Genomic DNA, 15,999 nt, shown 5'->3' with positions numbered 1-15,999 from the left:
AATATAAAAGACAGTACCATAAAACTCCTAGAAGATAATGCAGGGAAACCTCTTCAAGACCTTGTATTAGGTGGCCACTTCCTAGACCTTACACCCAAAGCACAAGCAACAAAAGAAAAAAATAGATAAATGGGAACTCCTCAAGCTTAGAAGTTTCTGTACCTCAAAGGAATTTGTCGAAAAAGTGAAGAGGGAGCCAACACAATGGGAAAAAAATTTTGGAAACCATGTATCTGACAAAAGATATCTTACACATATAAGTGGAGGCAACTAATGCTAAATAAATTCGATGAAATGAAGGAAGATATAGCAAAAGAGCTGAAGGATATGAAGAAGACACTGGATGACCATAAAGAAGAATTCATAAACTTAAAAAAACAAATGGCAGAACTCATGGGAATGAAGGCCGCAATGGCGGAGATGAAAAACACAATGGAGGGACACAACAGTAGATTTGAACAGGCAGAAGAAAGGATCAGTGAACTGGAAGACAGGTCATTCGAATTCATACACACAAAAGAACAGATGGTGAAAAAAATGGAAAAATATGAGCAGGGTCTTAGGGAGCTGAGTGACAACAAGAAACGCACAAATATACATGTTATGGGTATCCCAGAAGGAGAAGAGAGGGGAAAAGGGGCAGAAAGAGTAATAGAAGACATATTCACTGAAAATTTCCCAACTCTTATAAAAGATAGAAAATTAGAGATTCAAGAAGTACAACGTACCCCAAATAGAACAGATCCCAATAGACCTACTCCAAGACACTTACTGGTCAGATTGTCCAATGTCAAAGACAAAGAGAGGACTCTGAAAGCAGCAAGAGAAAAGCGATCCATCACATACAAGGGAAAGTCGATAAGACTATGTACAGATTTCTCTGCAGAAACCATGGAGGCAAGAAGACAGTGGCATGATATATTTAAGATACTGAAAGAAAAGATATCTTACATATATAAAGAAATCCTACTACTCAATGACAATAGTACAGACAGCTCACTTATAAAATGGGCAAAAGATATGAAAAGACAGTTCTCTGAAGAAGAAATACAAATGGCCAAGAAACACATGAAAAAATGTTCAGCTTCACTAGCTATTAGAGAGATGCAAATTAAGACCACAACGAGATACCATCTCACACCAATTAGAATGGCTTCCATTAAACAAACAGGAAACTACAAATGCTGGAGAGGATGTGGAGAAATTGGAACTCTTATTCATTGTTGGTGGGACTGTATAATGGTTCAGCCACTCTGGAAGTCAGTCTGGCAGTTCCTTAGAAAATTAGATATAGAGTTACCCTTCGATTCAGCAACCGCACTTCTTGGTGTATACCCAGAAGATCTGAAAGCAGTGACACGAACAGGTATCTGCATGCCAATGTTCATAGCAGCATTATTCACAATTGCCAAGAGATGGATACAACCCAAATGTCCATCAACAGATGAGTAGTTAAATAAAATGTGGTATATACACATGATGGAATACTATGCAGCAGTAAGAAGGAACAATGTCGTGAAACATATGACAACTTGGATGAACTTTGAAGACATAATGCTGAGTGAAATAAGCCGGGCACAAAAAGAGAAATACTGTATGCTACCACTAATGTGAACATTGAAAAAATGTAAAATAAATGGTTTATAATGTAGAAAAAAAAATGTGTTACTGAAAATCATGACAAAAAGCAGATAGTGGATTAGGGTGTTCCTGGGTCTACTCAATGGCAAAAAGTGTCAAAACATAGTAGGCAGCATAACAGAGCAACATTTGAGACCACAAAAGTGGGGGCTCCCTGTTCAATGTTACTGGTCCAGGAGACTTCCAAGGTTTCTTCTCTATTTCTATAGTCTGTTACCATTAACATACTGATGAAATCATTGAGTAGGAATCAAGGACACTAAGGAAACTCAATGTTCATTCATTTGGAGGACACACATTCTAAGTAAGGACCCAGTTAGTACAAGAAAAGTAATTCATTCCTCCATTCATCCACTCAACCTATGGAAGTACTGGGCACTAGAAGCAAGGCAGTAAGCAAGACAGACTCTCTTCTGCCCCCCCTGGAGATTATAGTCTGGTAGGGGAGAGAGCCTTTAATCAGATAATCACACAAATATGTAATAAGGGCTATGAAGGAAAAACAGAGGGTCAAAGAAAGCTTCCCTATGAAAGGGATGTTTAAGCTAGAACTGAAAGATACCTCAGAGTTAAATTTGTGAAGGGGGTCGAAGTGGGGTGGGGACAGCAAAGGGATGTGTTTGCCATTCTTTTAACAATTATGTTCTAAGCATTTACTGTGTCCCAGATGCTCCTGTAGGCACTACGGATATAGCACTGTATAGGACAAATAAAGAAGAAAATGAGCTTTAGGAACTGCGATGGTATGGGGGGAGGGTGGGGAAGTGCTTCTTCATACAGGGTGCTTAGAGAAGGTCTCCTTGAGGAGGTGATATTTGAGCAGAGAGCTGAATTTCTCATTCAGCCAATCAGGCAAAGATCTGGGGAAGAGCATCCTCAGCAGGGGACCCGGTGCAAAGGCTGGAAGGAGCTTGGTGAGTTATGAGGAACAAAAAAGAGGACAGTGGGGCTGCATCACAGAGGTCAGAGGGCCCAAGCTAAGAGAGGCAACAGAAATCCAATCACATAAATGTTAGATTTTGTTCGAATTGCAACTGGGCAGAAATTAGGGGTTTTAAACAAGGGAGTCATATAATGTAATTTAGATTTTTAAACTATCTTTCCATTGTTAAGGGGCAAATGGACTATCTGGAAGCAAGAAGAGCAGTTCAAGAGGCTGCTGTAGTGTTCCAGGCAAGGGCTGGTGGGAGACTGGACCAAGGTGGTTTTGAAGAGAGAAAGAGAGAAAAGTGGCCAGACTTGGGATGTATTTAGGAGAGGGCACCAAGAAGACTTGCTGAGAGTGGATGTGATGAGTAAAGGAAATAAAGGAGTTGAGGATCACTCAGTTTTCCATCTGAGCACCCATGCAGCTGGTGTTGCCACAACTGAGATGGGCTGCCCTGGGGTAGTGGTGAGCCTCCTCAGGAGACCTCCTTAAGGAGACCTCTAATCACCCTATGTGAAGACACGCCTGAGTACGAGTCCAGACTTTACCACTTGTGTATTTCATCAACTTCTCCAAGCCTCAGTTCTTTCATCTGCAATGTGAAGAGATATTAAAACCTTCCTCACAGAGCTGTCATGAGGATTGAAGGAGATAATGTATAGACAGCATGAGATACATATGTAAGGCAGCTTGACACAATGGCTGGCACAGGGGAGAAAGCTCCCTAAATGGAAGCTTTTATTATTATTTAAAAAGGTGGGCAACTTAATATGTGTGTCTCTTAACGAAACAACTCCCAGTAGGGAAAGAAGTGGGAGCAGAGGGCTCAAAATCTTGTAAAAAGAATCCTTTTAACCACCACAAATGAGATCCTGTCCCTACTATTTTGTCCCTTTGGCATCTCTCCAGGAAATGAAAGCAATGGGCTGATTTTAACAAATCACAAAGGCACCCCGAGCTCCTCCTTTCTTCCTTTTTCTACCTTGAAGCCCTCAAAAAAAAAACATACATACCACTGTTCTGTCAGTAAATGTTATATCCTAAAAACCCTGAAGTGTGCAGATAGACTCCTGCTGTTTAGAGGGCTACACTACTGCTCAGATTACTTTGCTGTGATGAAAGAAAATGCTTTTGCAGTGAGCAATCACTAGAGCAGTTCTGCCTTCTGTGTGAGCACTGTTGTCAGAGTGAACCAGATCACACTTCTCTTTCCTGCTGTGCAGCTGTTGTATACCATATAGAATTACAACTCTGGGTTTAGATTTTAAATAAGTCAAACGACATACTCCATGAGCTCCAGGGCTGCTAAATGAAACCAAAATCTGCCAAAAAATAAATGACTTTCTAATTTTAAAGAATTCATTCTTTTTACTATAATGGCAGTTGATTACAAATCCATACAGGAAGGCAAAATTCCTCATATAGCAAGTTAATCCTTACTGATTAGATCACATGGGATTCCCAACACCTCCAAAACCGTAAGAGCCACAGGCCACCCAAGCCGTCTAATTTACTGGTGGGAAGAGAGAGCTTGGCTTTAGTCAGCAACATATCCGTATCTGGGCCTGCCTGCACAATTCCCTTTCTCAGGTCCTGGCAGAATACTTCAAATTATCAAAGAAGGAACTTTGAAAGTTAAGACTCATCTTTTTCCTTTCCCTGGAGAAGAAAGCTTTCAGTTACAAGATGAAAGTTCCACAACTTCTGCATTTCTCATTCCATGAATACCCCACTTAGGCCCACTCGCTGATTTGTTCTTGAAGAGCTGGCCTGGAAGCACTAGCTGATAGTCAAGGTTGTGAGCACAGGGCTATATGCACCCAATGTTTCACTTTATTGGGACCACTTTCTTGGTACTGCCACATTCATATCTCATATTGTGACAGTTATGTACAGGTCTCTTTCTTCTACCAGACCATAAGAACCTGTCTGATTCATTTTTTCCTCTTTCCCCAAGAACTAGCAGTGAGTGCCATGCACAAAGAAAGAGCCTGAAAAACATTTGTGAATAAGTACTGGTCCATGAGAAACCCTGAATAAAATCCTCTCCAGAAACATGGGCAATATTTTCTATTTTCTGTAAACAAAACAAAAAACCTGGATGTTTGGGTGCATGCATGTTTACAAGAGGGTCTAAAAAAAAAATACCTCACACTTTTAAACAGTGGATACCTCTGGGAAGAGGGATTTGAACTAGGTGAGAAAGGAGAAATCTTTCTTTTAAAATATTTTATTCCATTTGAGGGTTTAACAAGCATGTTTTTTAATGTAGAGAGGATATTTGTTTGAAGAGTAAAGATATTTATAACTAAACTCATATAGCATTTTCTAGAACCCTTAATTTTAAAAATTGAGATATAATTCACATACCATAAAATTCACTATTTAAAAATACAACCCAGTGGTTTTTAATATATGCACTATCCAATTTCAGAACATCTGTCCCCCTCAAAAGAAACTCCATACCTGTTAACAGAACCCTGTTCTCCCCTCCACCAAACCCCTGGAAACCACTAATCTTTCTATCTCTATGAATTTGCCTGTTCTGGTCATTCTGTATAAATGGAAACATACAATCTATGGCCTTTTGTGTTGGGCTTCTTTCACTAAGCATAATGTTTTCAAGGTTCATCCACAGTGTAGCAAGTATCAGTACTTCATTCTTTTTTTAGCCTGAATAATATTCCATTGTATGGAAACACTATGTTTTGTTAATCCATTCATTACTTAATGGACATTTGGGCTGTTTCCGCTTTTTGGCTATTATGAATGATTCTTCTATGAACATTCATGTACAACTTTTTGTGTGATTATGTTTTCAGTTTTCTTGGATATATCCCTAGGAGTGGAATTACTGGGTCAATATGATTTGTTTAACTATTTGAGGAACCACCAAACTGTTTTCCAGCGTGGCTATATCATTTTATATTCTCACCAATAATATATGAGGATTCTAATTTCTCCACATCTTCCCCACACTTTTCCATTTTTTTAAAAATTATTATTATAGCCATCCTAGTGGGTGTGTGGCATCTTACTGTCATTTTGAAATGCATTTCCCTAATGATTAATAACGTTGAACATCTTTTCATGTGTTTATTGGTACTTGTACAACTTCTTTGGAGAGCTGTCTATTCAAATCTATATATGTATCTCTGTATATTCCAGGTACTAGACCCTTATAAGATATATTATTTGCAAATATTTTCTCCCATTCTGTTGGCTGTCCTTTCATTTTCTTGATAACATCCTTTGACGTACGAAAGTATTTAATTTCCAATTTATCTTTTTTTTTTTTTTTTTTTTGCTGCTTATGCCTTTGGTGTCATAGCCAAGAAATCGTTGCTTAATTCAAGGTCATGAAGATTTACCTACATTTCTTTCTAAGAGTTTTTTAACTCTTACTTAAAGGTCTTTGATCCATTTTGAGTTAATATTTATATATGGTGTGTAAATACAATTTTGAATCCTATTTTCCTTCATAAGTAATATCTTAAATGTTTTCCCAGTCACTGCAAATATATATATATATATTTTCTTGTTGGACCCTAGGTACTTGACATTTTTTTCCATTTTATAAATAAGGCTGCAGTGAACATCATTTGAGATTATTTTCTTAGGACAGATGAAGAATTATAGGATCAAAAGGTACAATCATTTTTAAGTTGAGGAAAGCCTCTGTTTTAAACAGCTTTCTGTATCCTCGTTGGCTCTTATGAATGCAACAGCTTGGTCTCTCCCCAAACTGAGTCTTGATGTCAGTGATGGTTTATTAGGATTCAGAATCTTTGTTTTAGTGCATTTCACAGAGCTAATGCAATGATGCCTAATGTAAAAGGGTGACACTGCCAAGTCAAAAAGGCAAAGCAATCTTAATGAAAGAGAGAAGTCTTTTTGACATGACAGGTATCTGTAAATTCAAGACTTTTAATACTACAGTGAAAGGCTATTAAGGAAAACTAATTATGTTGTTCATTTCTTATTAATTTTTTTTAAATTTCAAGAGTAATACAGGCTTCCATTCCTACATATATAGAAGAGAATAAAAAACATGTTCACATAAAAACTTGTACATGAATGTTCATAGAAGCATTACTCACAATAGCCAAAAAGTGGAAACAACCTAAATGTCCATAACAAAATGTGGTGAATGCACACAATGGAATATTATTAGGCATAAAAAGGAATGAAGTACAGAAACATGCTATATCATGGATGAGCCTTAAAAACATTACACTTAGTGAAAGAAGCCAGTCACAAATGACCATGTATTGTATGATTCCATTTATATGAAATGACCAGAATAAGCAAATTCATAAAGACAGAAAGTAGATTAGTGGCTATCAGGGGCTAGAAGGTGGGGAGAACAGGTAGTATGCATTAACAGGTATAGGGTTGAAGGTACTAAATATACTAAAAATCACTGAATTGTACACTTTAAAAATGTATAGAAAGAACACACCAAAATCCTCATCTCTGATTGATGAGTAAATGGATGACATTTTTTCTGCTTCTCCATTCTTGCGCATAATTTCCAAAATCTCTATAGCCATGTATTATTTTCTTCTCAGAAACAAACAAAAATTAATGTCTACTTATGGTGTTATTCAAGTGGAGGAATTATTGTCCTTTAGCTTCAAGAAAGCATGTATAAAATACTTTCAAACATTTTGGGGACTCATTGGGCAAGGGAAAACTATTTCTAGTTTAAGACCTAAGACCTCCTTCTGTGGCAGAACTGCAGATACCCTCCCCCTCTTTCTCTCTGCTCACTTCAAATTCTCTCTTACATAGTCTCCTCAATATGTATTAAGTTGCTGGAAGACTGAGGTGTAGGGTGAGACACTCTGTGTGGGCTTTCAAAAGTAGTAAGTCTTTTGCAAATACTCTTCTGCTTAAACTGCATGGCTGAAATCAGACCTAGAGCGTCTATATTTATAATGTAATTTTTGAAACTGGGCAAGTATAAATTTGTATTAAAATGACCCCAATAAGCCACAGGACAGTTCTATTAAAAAGGTAACTTACGCAATGGCCAAGAGGGGAAATCCAGCTACGTGAAACGGGAAATTCTTTCATTTTACTAAACAAAACAAAACAAAACAAAAAAAACGTACCAAATTCAGTGAACCAGTTATAAAAACCTAACCTGATCCACTCTGTTTTTAGCAGGAGGCTAAATATAATTTATTCACCTTGAATCTAATCGAGTCACTATGCAGGTGGTATAATAAAATCATATCCAGGCACTTGATTTTAATTTTAAGGCATTTTAATTTGCAGATTATTTTTAAAGGTCAGAAGTTTAGGCAACTGGCAAAAAGCACTGGTAGCTTACATCCTCAAGTAACACTTATGGCATAGGACTTTATATTTGTTAGGGCTAATTCAGTTTTGTTTTTTTTATAAAAAGTCCTATCCTTAAGGCTCTTACAGCCTAAAGTTCTATCAGATGTCAAAGTTGCATCTCTCAAAAAGCAGCAAAGACAAGACATCAAACTGATCAGTTAGGAGTTGAGCTGTGGCATGTCTTTCCAGGCGAGCTAGACACATTCTCAAGCTCATCTTTGGTTGTTTCACTGTCAACCAATCACCCAGGGCTTAAAAGGTTCTGAATGATTCAGTGAAGTAGCTGGGGGACTGGGCAGCAAGGCAAGGTCTCTGGTTAACTTGGCTCCTTGGTTGACTTCTTTCCTGCTCCATGATAACTTTCCAAGGAATTCACTGATTTTTCTATGAAATTTGGCATATATTAAAGGGTATCAAGATAAACCTTGATTTATTTTGTAATTTATTCTGATACCTTCAAACAAAACAGTGGCCAAAAGAAGATTTCCAAAAAAGTACATCCTGGGAGCAAGGCAGTGTAGAAATGAGGCACGTGGGCAAAGAGCAGCCAGTGGGATGCCCAGTGGCTAGATAGGAGTCAGGCCAGTTGGAGTTCCTGACACAGCCCAGGCTGGGCTCTTCAAAAACAGAAGGCCAAAAAGGAAAGGATTGGTGAAAAAAGTCAGGTGTTCCTGGCTGAGTGCAACACCACAGAGACCACAACTGCCAGGAGAGAGAAAGATTGCAGTCCAGGAGCTTGGCCCCGGCTGAGTGAGTTAAGGCAAGGAGGCACCATCCTGCTCTGAGAAACCAGTACCTCTAGCCCTGTCCTCCCTGGGATAGAAGTTGGCTGACAGTTGGCTCACTGCCACTTTGCCATTCCTTCACCTGTTTTCTACAAAAAAGCACTGCTTTTGCAAACTTAAGTAGAGCCTCTGTCAGTTTTCTTTATTCTGTCTCCATGTGGCTTCCTTGTCCTGCAGCCTGTAGGCCTTCCCTACTCATGTTTCTCTAGCACTTTCCTTGGGTGCTTTCCTTGGGCAGGTAAGAGGGCCAATGTGTCCTGGGACAGCCTCAAGTTTACAGGCTACTCTGGTCATCAGCTACAACAGGGCCATTTGTTCTCCTGTGATCTTATAGTCTCCTAGATGTAAAACCAAAGTCACCAGGAAGAAGGGCCCAGCCAAGAAGGGGGAGAATGACTTAAGACAGGCAATCATCACTAACATTATTCAAGCATCCTGCATCGGGATCTATTTCCTGTGTAAATTGCCGATTACTGGACTACAGAGCCTGTCCTTAGGCTCTACTGACCCTGCCTGGCAAGAGGTCATGGGAACTCAGGGGGCCACTCCCAAGGTGGGGCCTATGGTCAGGTCTTAAGCCTTCTTATCTCCAAATAGATTTCTGCAGGGCTGAACTGAGTGCTCCATGAATCTCTGCTTGAAACCAGGCCAGAAGCAGGGCTTGGGGATGGTGGAGTGGAAACCCAGCATGAAGAAATGAGGTAGATGCTACAGCCACCCCCATACTTCTCAGGAGAGGTGCATGCTTCCTTCAAATCTTCTCTCCCAATCATGGTCCACAGAATTTGCTACTGAATCACACTGTTCTGTTGTTACTGGCAGTTTTTAAAAACAAAGTTTTAAAGGGAATTTAAGAGGTATGGTCCTCTCACCTTTCATTTCTTTTTCTGTCCCGTCCTTTTCCTTCCTTCCCTCATCCCTGTCTACACACATGCATTCTAACTGTGTATTCTTTGCATGATCATGGAACAGAGATGGATCAGTCATGATCCCTGCATTCAAGGAGCTCCAAGTCTGTGTGTGTATAATGATGTAAACAGAAATTACTATAAAACATAAAACTTTGGTTTCCCTATGGATATGAAATCTGAAGAAATCACACAGATGTATTAGCAGGGAGCCTGAGTCTCCAAAAAGAAGAGGTTTTATGAGAAAGGCTTTGGACCTGATCTTTGACAACACAGAAATTAAATGTTTTTAAACCAACCATATCAATATTCCACCTTTCCAACGGAGGTGCACATTCCTCAGACCCATATACCTGTTTTTTGTTTTTTTTTTTTAAACTTTTAGCATCTTTCTAACATGTAGATCTGTATACCAGGTTTTGAGATTTATAGAGACACACTGAATTGGTTTGGTTGCCAATGACTTTAAAAAAACAAATCCTAAGATAGCAGCATATCCTAATTGTGATGAAACTCGACAGCTGATGCTGATACAGATACAAGGTATTTGTGATGGAATAAGGGAAGCCTGACTACTCACAAAATTACTGATTAGTAAAATGAGTCCAGTACTTAGCTAAAATGATGACAGGACATTTTAAACATGAAGTACTACATAATAGACAGACAATAGGTCCATACAGAGTACTCTTCATCATCACTTTTTACATTAGTTCAGAGAAATTCCTGGAATGGGGTTGTTAAGCACTTGAGCCCCTGGATGGAATCACCATCCCATGAAGCCCACCCATTTGACAATGGATTTCATGGGCCTGCCTCCCTCCAGAGGGTCTTACCAGGGTTCCATCCGTCAGGGTGCAGCCAGAAAAGCGTTTTGCAAGAAACCCCTCAAAGTTAGTTGTTCTCTGAATAGCAAAAAGAAGCAATTTCACCTCAATTTCCTTAGCTCTGGTACGCATGATCTTGGCAAGTTCTGTCCTTCAAAACAAAAGAGATAAGAATGTTGTCACACAAACTGATCATTCATTCAAGACAAGACAAAGTAAACGGTTTTAGCTTATAATCAGAAAAAAAAATGTTACGTGGTCATTTCAAATCCCAAGGTCTGTTACCAACTTAGTATAACACCTGGGGAACAGCAACATATATTCTAAATAAAAATTTTAAGTGGAATTATCCACTAGTCAAAAAAACCAAGGATTATGGGCACTAATTTGTTTACATGGTTATTACTATTTTATACCTTTAAAACTTTCAATAATTTGTTAATATGCATGAAGCACTTACTGTTTTATAAAAATGCACATACTTTATATAATTTCACAAGTCATCAGTTACTTAATTAGAAAGACCTTCCACAGAGCTCAAAAATCATCTCTTCAATCAGAGAAGCACAACCCTGCGCATACATGAGAGGCCACAATTCCCATGTGAAGAGTGACATGTACATGTTTAGGTGGTGCTTGCCTGTGAAGCTGATGTGCAACTCACTGAAGTGCTGTATTGCAGAATATAAGTTCTTAGAGGATGGGGACATGTGAGTTCTTAGTAAGCCTAAGCTATCATCATCTTCCCACACAAATAAATGACAAAATCAAGCAAAGAGCCTCTGAATTAATTTGAGAATTATGTATCTGTGGGATTTTGGCCAAAATTCTAACATAAAAGCTTGGCAGCAACACTGCCGTTAGCTTAGACAACAATAGTAGGTACTGACGCTTGCAGGGGCTTGTTGGCTTTAGTATGTTTCCAGTCTCCTGCGGACTTCCCTTTTTTGGTTAGTTTGCAACACTGATGGATAACAGGCTAAAGAGAATGAGTTAACAATTGCACAAGGAATTCAGTCTTCCCTTGCTCATCACAGCTTAGAAGGTGACAACCACAATGGACCTTGAATCAATACGAAAAGGTTATCTAAATCTATGGTAGCAAATGTGTTTCTTAGCCAGTATCCCTTAAGAAGACATTTTTTCCCCACAATGCATTTAAAGAATGCAACTTGACTGTATTCTCTATAACTTTAAGAAAGGTAACCATCATGAATTATGCTGAGGTGGTTGAGTTATGCCTAGATACGGGACTGCTTTGTTTTTAAATTACTCCAGCTTTGCGCAGTGGCAGTATTGTAGCCAATGAGGTTTATCTGAGGCGCGATTATTGCTAATTGAAAACTTTTTAAAATTACTCTGGATTTAGATGTACTTGTGCCCTATTAAAAAGAATATATATAACTAATAAATCAATCACCTCTACTGTTGTTGTATAACTGCTTGCATAATCCAGCAAGTAAGGAATAAGAAAGTTTGGCTCATTTACTGATGGTACAAAAGCACTTAGGAAAATATTTTTCAATCATTCTGTTTTGTTCACAGAAATAGATTAGAAGGATAATTACTGCTCTGGGTAAGGAGAGAGGGAGGGGAATTGGACTGGGGAGAGGAACAAAGAGGACTGCAGCTTTATCTTTGATGTTCTATTTATTTTATACAAAAAATACACCTAAAGCAAAAATGTTAGTTGATTATTCTGGATGAGAGTACATGTGTGCTTGTTACATTATTTCTGTGCTTTTCTGTATCTTAAAATTTCAATATTAAATATATATATATATATATATATTCTGAACCTAAAAAAAGGTTGGTGCTAGCCTTAACTTTGCCATGGATATACCGATCTAACCTTCTTGGGCTTTACTTCTTCAATACAAAGGAAGTATCTGGCCCTGGACTACCCTCATTGGTACTATCAAGAGGATAAATGACAGAAAGTCTTTAAAAGGCTTAGATCATTCAGACATCAGGTGTATTAACTATCTAGAGAATATCATAATAGATGTCGGAAATTCAATCAACAAATATTTCCAGAGTACCTGCTATGTCATTAAAGTAGATACTACTTCTGTCCCTATGGAACTGAAGCGACTTTCTATTAGCAAGTCAGAAAAACAAAGTGATGATGGATATGTACATTGACCACTGATACATGTAATACAGATGTAGGAGGCCATGTAGGGATGATGGATCATTGTAGGCAAATCTGGTTAATGCACCTTGAGCTGGTGAGGTGGAGAAGGCAGGCTATTTGAGGCAAGGGTTAGGCCAAAGGGAAGTCCAGGAGCAAAGAGGGGAGCAGAGAGTGGGGCTACAATTGAAATGAGGATAGAAAAAGGAAGTTGTACTCAATCCACAAGATCAAATGGAACCACTAAAGACCTAGGGATTGATGTGAAAAATTTAATTAATGCCAGAAACAGTAAAGAGTTGAAACCTACCTTGTGACATGGCAAAATTCTACTGCAATTCTCTCGGTCATGTACCACTCACGTGGAAACATACGGCCATATTTCTCCTCATAGTCTACAAGTTGGCGTTTTATCCAGGCATAGCGTCTGTCGATTTTGTCCAGCCAGGCAACCTTATTAAGATGGAGAACAAAAACCACCCCAGTACTTAGAAGCAGTACTGACAGTTTTAAGGAAACAAGCAAAAACATGGAATCAAGGAAAAGATAGCCAAAGTTTCTATTTCTCACCGTTTTCAAGAATCCAGGCTATCTATTTTACTTTGACCCAGAAGTGCTTAACCTGGGGTCCATGAATGGGCTTCATGGGTCTATAATTTCCCGAAACTATATACCAAGTTTTATGCATAGGTGTTTTTTCCTGGGGAGAAGATCTATAGCTTTCATTAATTTCTCCAATAGCTCAGCAATCCCAAAATGATTAAGAACCAACAAACTAAATAGGCAGCCCTTAGGATTAACAGTTCAAAATCAACACTTTAAAACAGTAATACTAATAAAGGTATAAATCAGTAGGATTGAGAGCATTCATTTTTCCATAAATTCAAATGTAATATCTGATCTCATTTGGTAAATACTTACATCTTGGTTTTCTTGAAAGAGTACTAGATACTCTGATAGATGCTGTTTAATAAACTTCTTGATGATTTCCTGTTTGATTCTGGGGTCCAAAATATTAGCAACCAGACATGCATCTCTTAGGACATTGCTGGGTCCTCCTGGCCTCTGGTAAAACAAACGACACGCACCAGTTCAAAAGCCAGAAACAACTTTTAAATCTCATGGCCTCTGACAGCTGCTACTTCTCAGTTTCTCTCTTTTTGTTATTATTACTCCCACTCCCCTGACACTCATTCTCTCTACTGTGGATGGATATTTTAGTTACTTGTTCCTTGATGAAAAAATTATTAAGCCAGTCTCCCAGTAGCCAGCATATAAAAGCGTCTCTGTGAATCAGCAATGAGACATTTTGGAAAACAGGGACAGCAATGATCACAGGAACTTTTACTTTCTGAATACCAAAACTGAAAGTGCCTTGTTGAGGGGTATTAGAAGTCAGTGACACCAGTCTCACCTCACAGGTGCCGCCATTCTGATTCTGACTCTGGGATTCCTGTCCTTAAACTGTTGTATTTGTATCAAACCATGTGGTGGCTTTTAAAACCTAAAACCAGATTCCAAACCACCAGACTTGTTTCACTGATAATCAACCACCAGACAGGGAGCTGAAGATAAAATATTATGATAATCAGCCCCTTCACCTGTAAAAAACAGAAGGGTATCAGGGGCTATCTTGATACATCACGATAAGCAGGCCTTTGTTATCATGGCAGGCAATTCCATCTCGCTGTACCTTTCTTCATAGTAAATCACTGAGCGGACATGGTTGGCCGGCTGGGCTCTAGTAAAAAGACACTTGGAATCTACCCTTGGCTTGGCTAAACAGTCATGTAGCCCAGGTGCAGTTACTCAAACTCATCTAAAAATAATGGACTTGCACTAGATGGTGCATAAGGTTCTTCCAAATCTTTATGATTTTTATCAATTTTGTCCAATTCTATTCATCTCAACTGAAATTCAGGCATTTCATAAATGCTACCTAAGTTGCCTGAGACCTCAATGCTGACCTGCTCCATGCCACGTGGCTGTGACATCATCCGCTATAACTGCTCAACTCTTGCTCCTGGACAGAAGTGCTTGATATTATAGAGGATTAGCAGACGCCAAAATCTGTGCATTCAGATTTTATCGTTTAAAAGACTTACTAGGTTACCTTGGATAATTTTTTTTAATATCTTGGTTTCCATTTGTGAAATATGATTTAAAAGACACAAGCTCTTTTAAGAAAAGACAATAGTTTTTACAAAGGAAAAAAGAAAACTCTTTTAAAAAATTAAGTTACAGAGCCAGAGGAACGTGAGGCATTTTAATTTCATTTGCCTGGAGGGATATGGGAAAAAGATATAAAGTAGGTCATGAATAGTTTCTTCTAAATAATAAAGCTGGGTTTCATCAACATAGTTCTGACAGAAAACTTCTTAAAACTGGAAAGGGGCAGCAGAGTATGGTAAAGCAGATTTTTAAGTAGTATTTCCTTCCCAGGACACTTGCAAGTAGATAGACTAATAGACTGTCGACTAAAAAGAACCTAATTGTGAATATCCTTACAATCCCTTTTTACTTCTCTATTCTTCGTTTCCTTGTGTAATAAATAGGAATAACGGCTTTCCAACATCCATTCCTCACAGTTATGTCAAATATATAAGGAATATGAGGTCTTCAAAAAAAAGTGCCTTACAAATAAAATATCTGATTGCTAGAAGACAGCCAAAACATATGAAGACATTAGATCAGGAGACGGTTTCCCATAGGAAGTGATCTACAAAAGCTTGGGCAGCCACTCCCACCTACTTCCTAAGTTTCTTTTATGGAGCACAAAGATAAATGATTAAGATATTTCCAGTTATTGGATTATAGAGCAGCTTCAGGAAACTTTCCTTGGCTCAGTAAGTGAATGTATATTTCCCCCATCTCCAAGCACCAAGTGCACACGTGCTTAGGTCCATTTCTGCCTTGAACTACTCTTCCTTGAAATAGTTCAAATAAGAGAGAAAAAAGCTTCTGAAGGCTCTTCTCTCCCCTGACATATGCAAAGCATTAAGATTTATATCTGCTACAATTTGAAAGACAGAGCTAAAAGCAGTTACCCAAGCACAATGACAGCCAAGCACGGAAAGCTTGTTATATGAGATGTGTAATGAACAGCTCACAAGTGAAATACTGTGGGTTTCACAGACACCACACAAACAACTACACTACCGAAAATAGCTAGAGGGCATTAATTTCAAAGAACAGGACTACTATCATTAAAATGAGCCTCCTAACTGTGTCACTCTGACAGTTATATAAGCCTGTGGATGCTCCCCCAGTTGTCTTTTCACCAAACTGAGACCAATAAGTTATGTAACAGTTGTAAAAAATATTGCAGCTTGAAGTTTTTTTTTTTAACACAGCCATAAGAAAAAAGGAATTTACAGGGTAGACAAGATACTAGGTTTGACATACATTAAATTAAATCAACACAAAT

General features: G+C 38.4%; 1 protein-coding gene and 1 non-coding gene across 4 annotated transcripts in view; one reads left to right on the top strand and one right to left on the bottom strand.

Moving 5' to 3' along the window:
* VPS53 (VPS53 subunit of GARP complex) overlaps window positions 1-15,999 on the bottom strand; it is a 175,625-nt gene that overhangs the window by 82,078 nt on the left and 77,548 nt on the right. For all 3 annotated transcript variants that reach the window (XM_037808182.1, XM_037808181.1, XM_037808183.1), the window contains 3 exons: window positions 13,494-13,637; window positions 12,883-13,025; window positions 10,448-10,589 (listed from right to left, as the gene is read on the bottom strand). In XM_037808182.1, coding sequence (XP_037664110.1) covers window positions 10,448-10,589; window positions 12,883-13,025; window positions 13,494-13,637 — 429 coding nt within the window. The remainder of the gene's footprint in view (window positions 1-10,447; window positions 10,590-12,882; window positions 13,026-13,493; window positions 13,638-15,999) is intronic.
* On the top strand, window positions 11,715-11,853 carry LOC119515051. Its single transcript, XR_005212947.1, has one exon. It is a non-coding gene; the product is annotated as a U4 spliceosomal RNA (small nuclear RNA).

The sequence above is a fragment of the Choloepus didactylus genome, chromosome 18 (genome assembly GCF_015220235.1).
Source record: "Choloepus didactylus isolate mChoDid1 chromosome 18, mChoDid1.pri, whole genome shotgun sequence".
NCBI lineage: Eukaryota > Metazoa > Chordata > Mammalia > Pilosa > Megalonychidae > Choloepus > Choloepus didactylus.
This window is presented reverse-complemented; position numbering and strand designations above follow the sequence as displayed.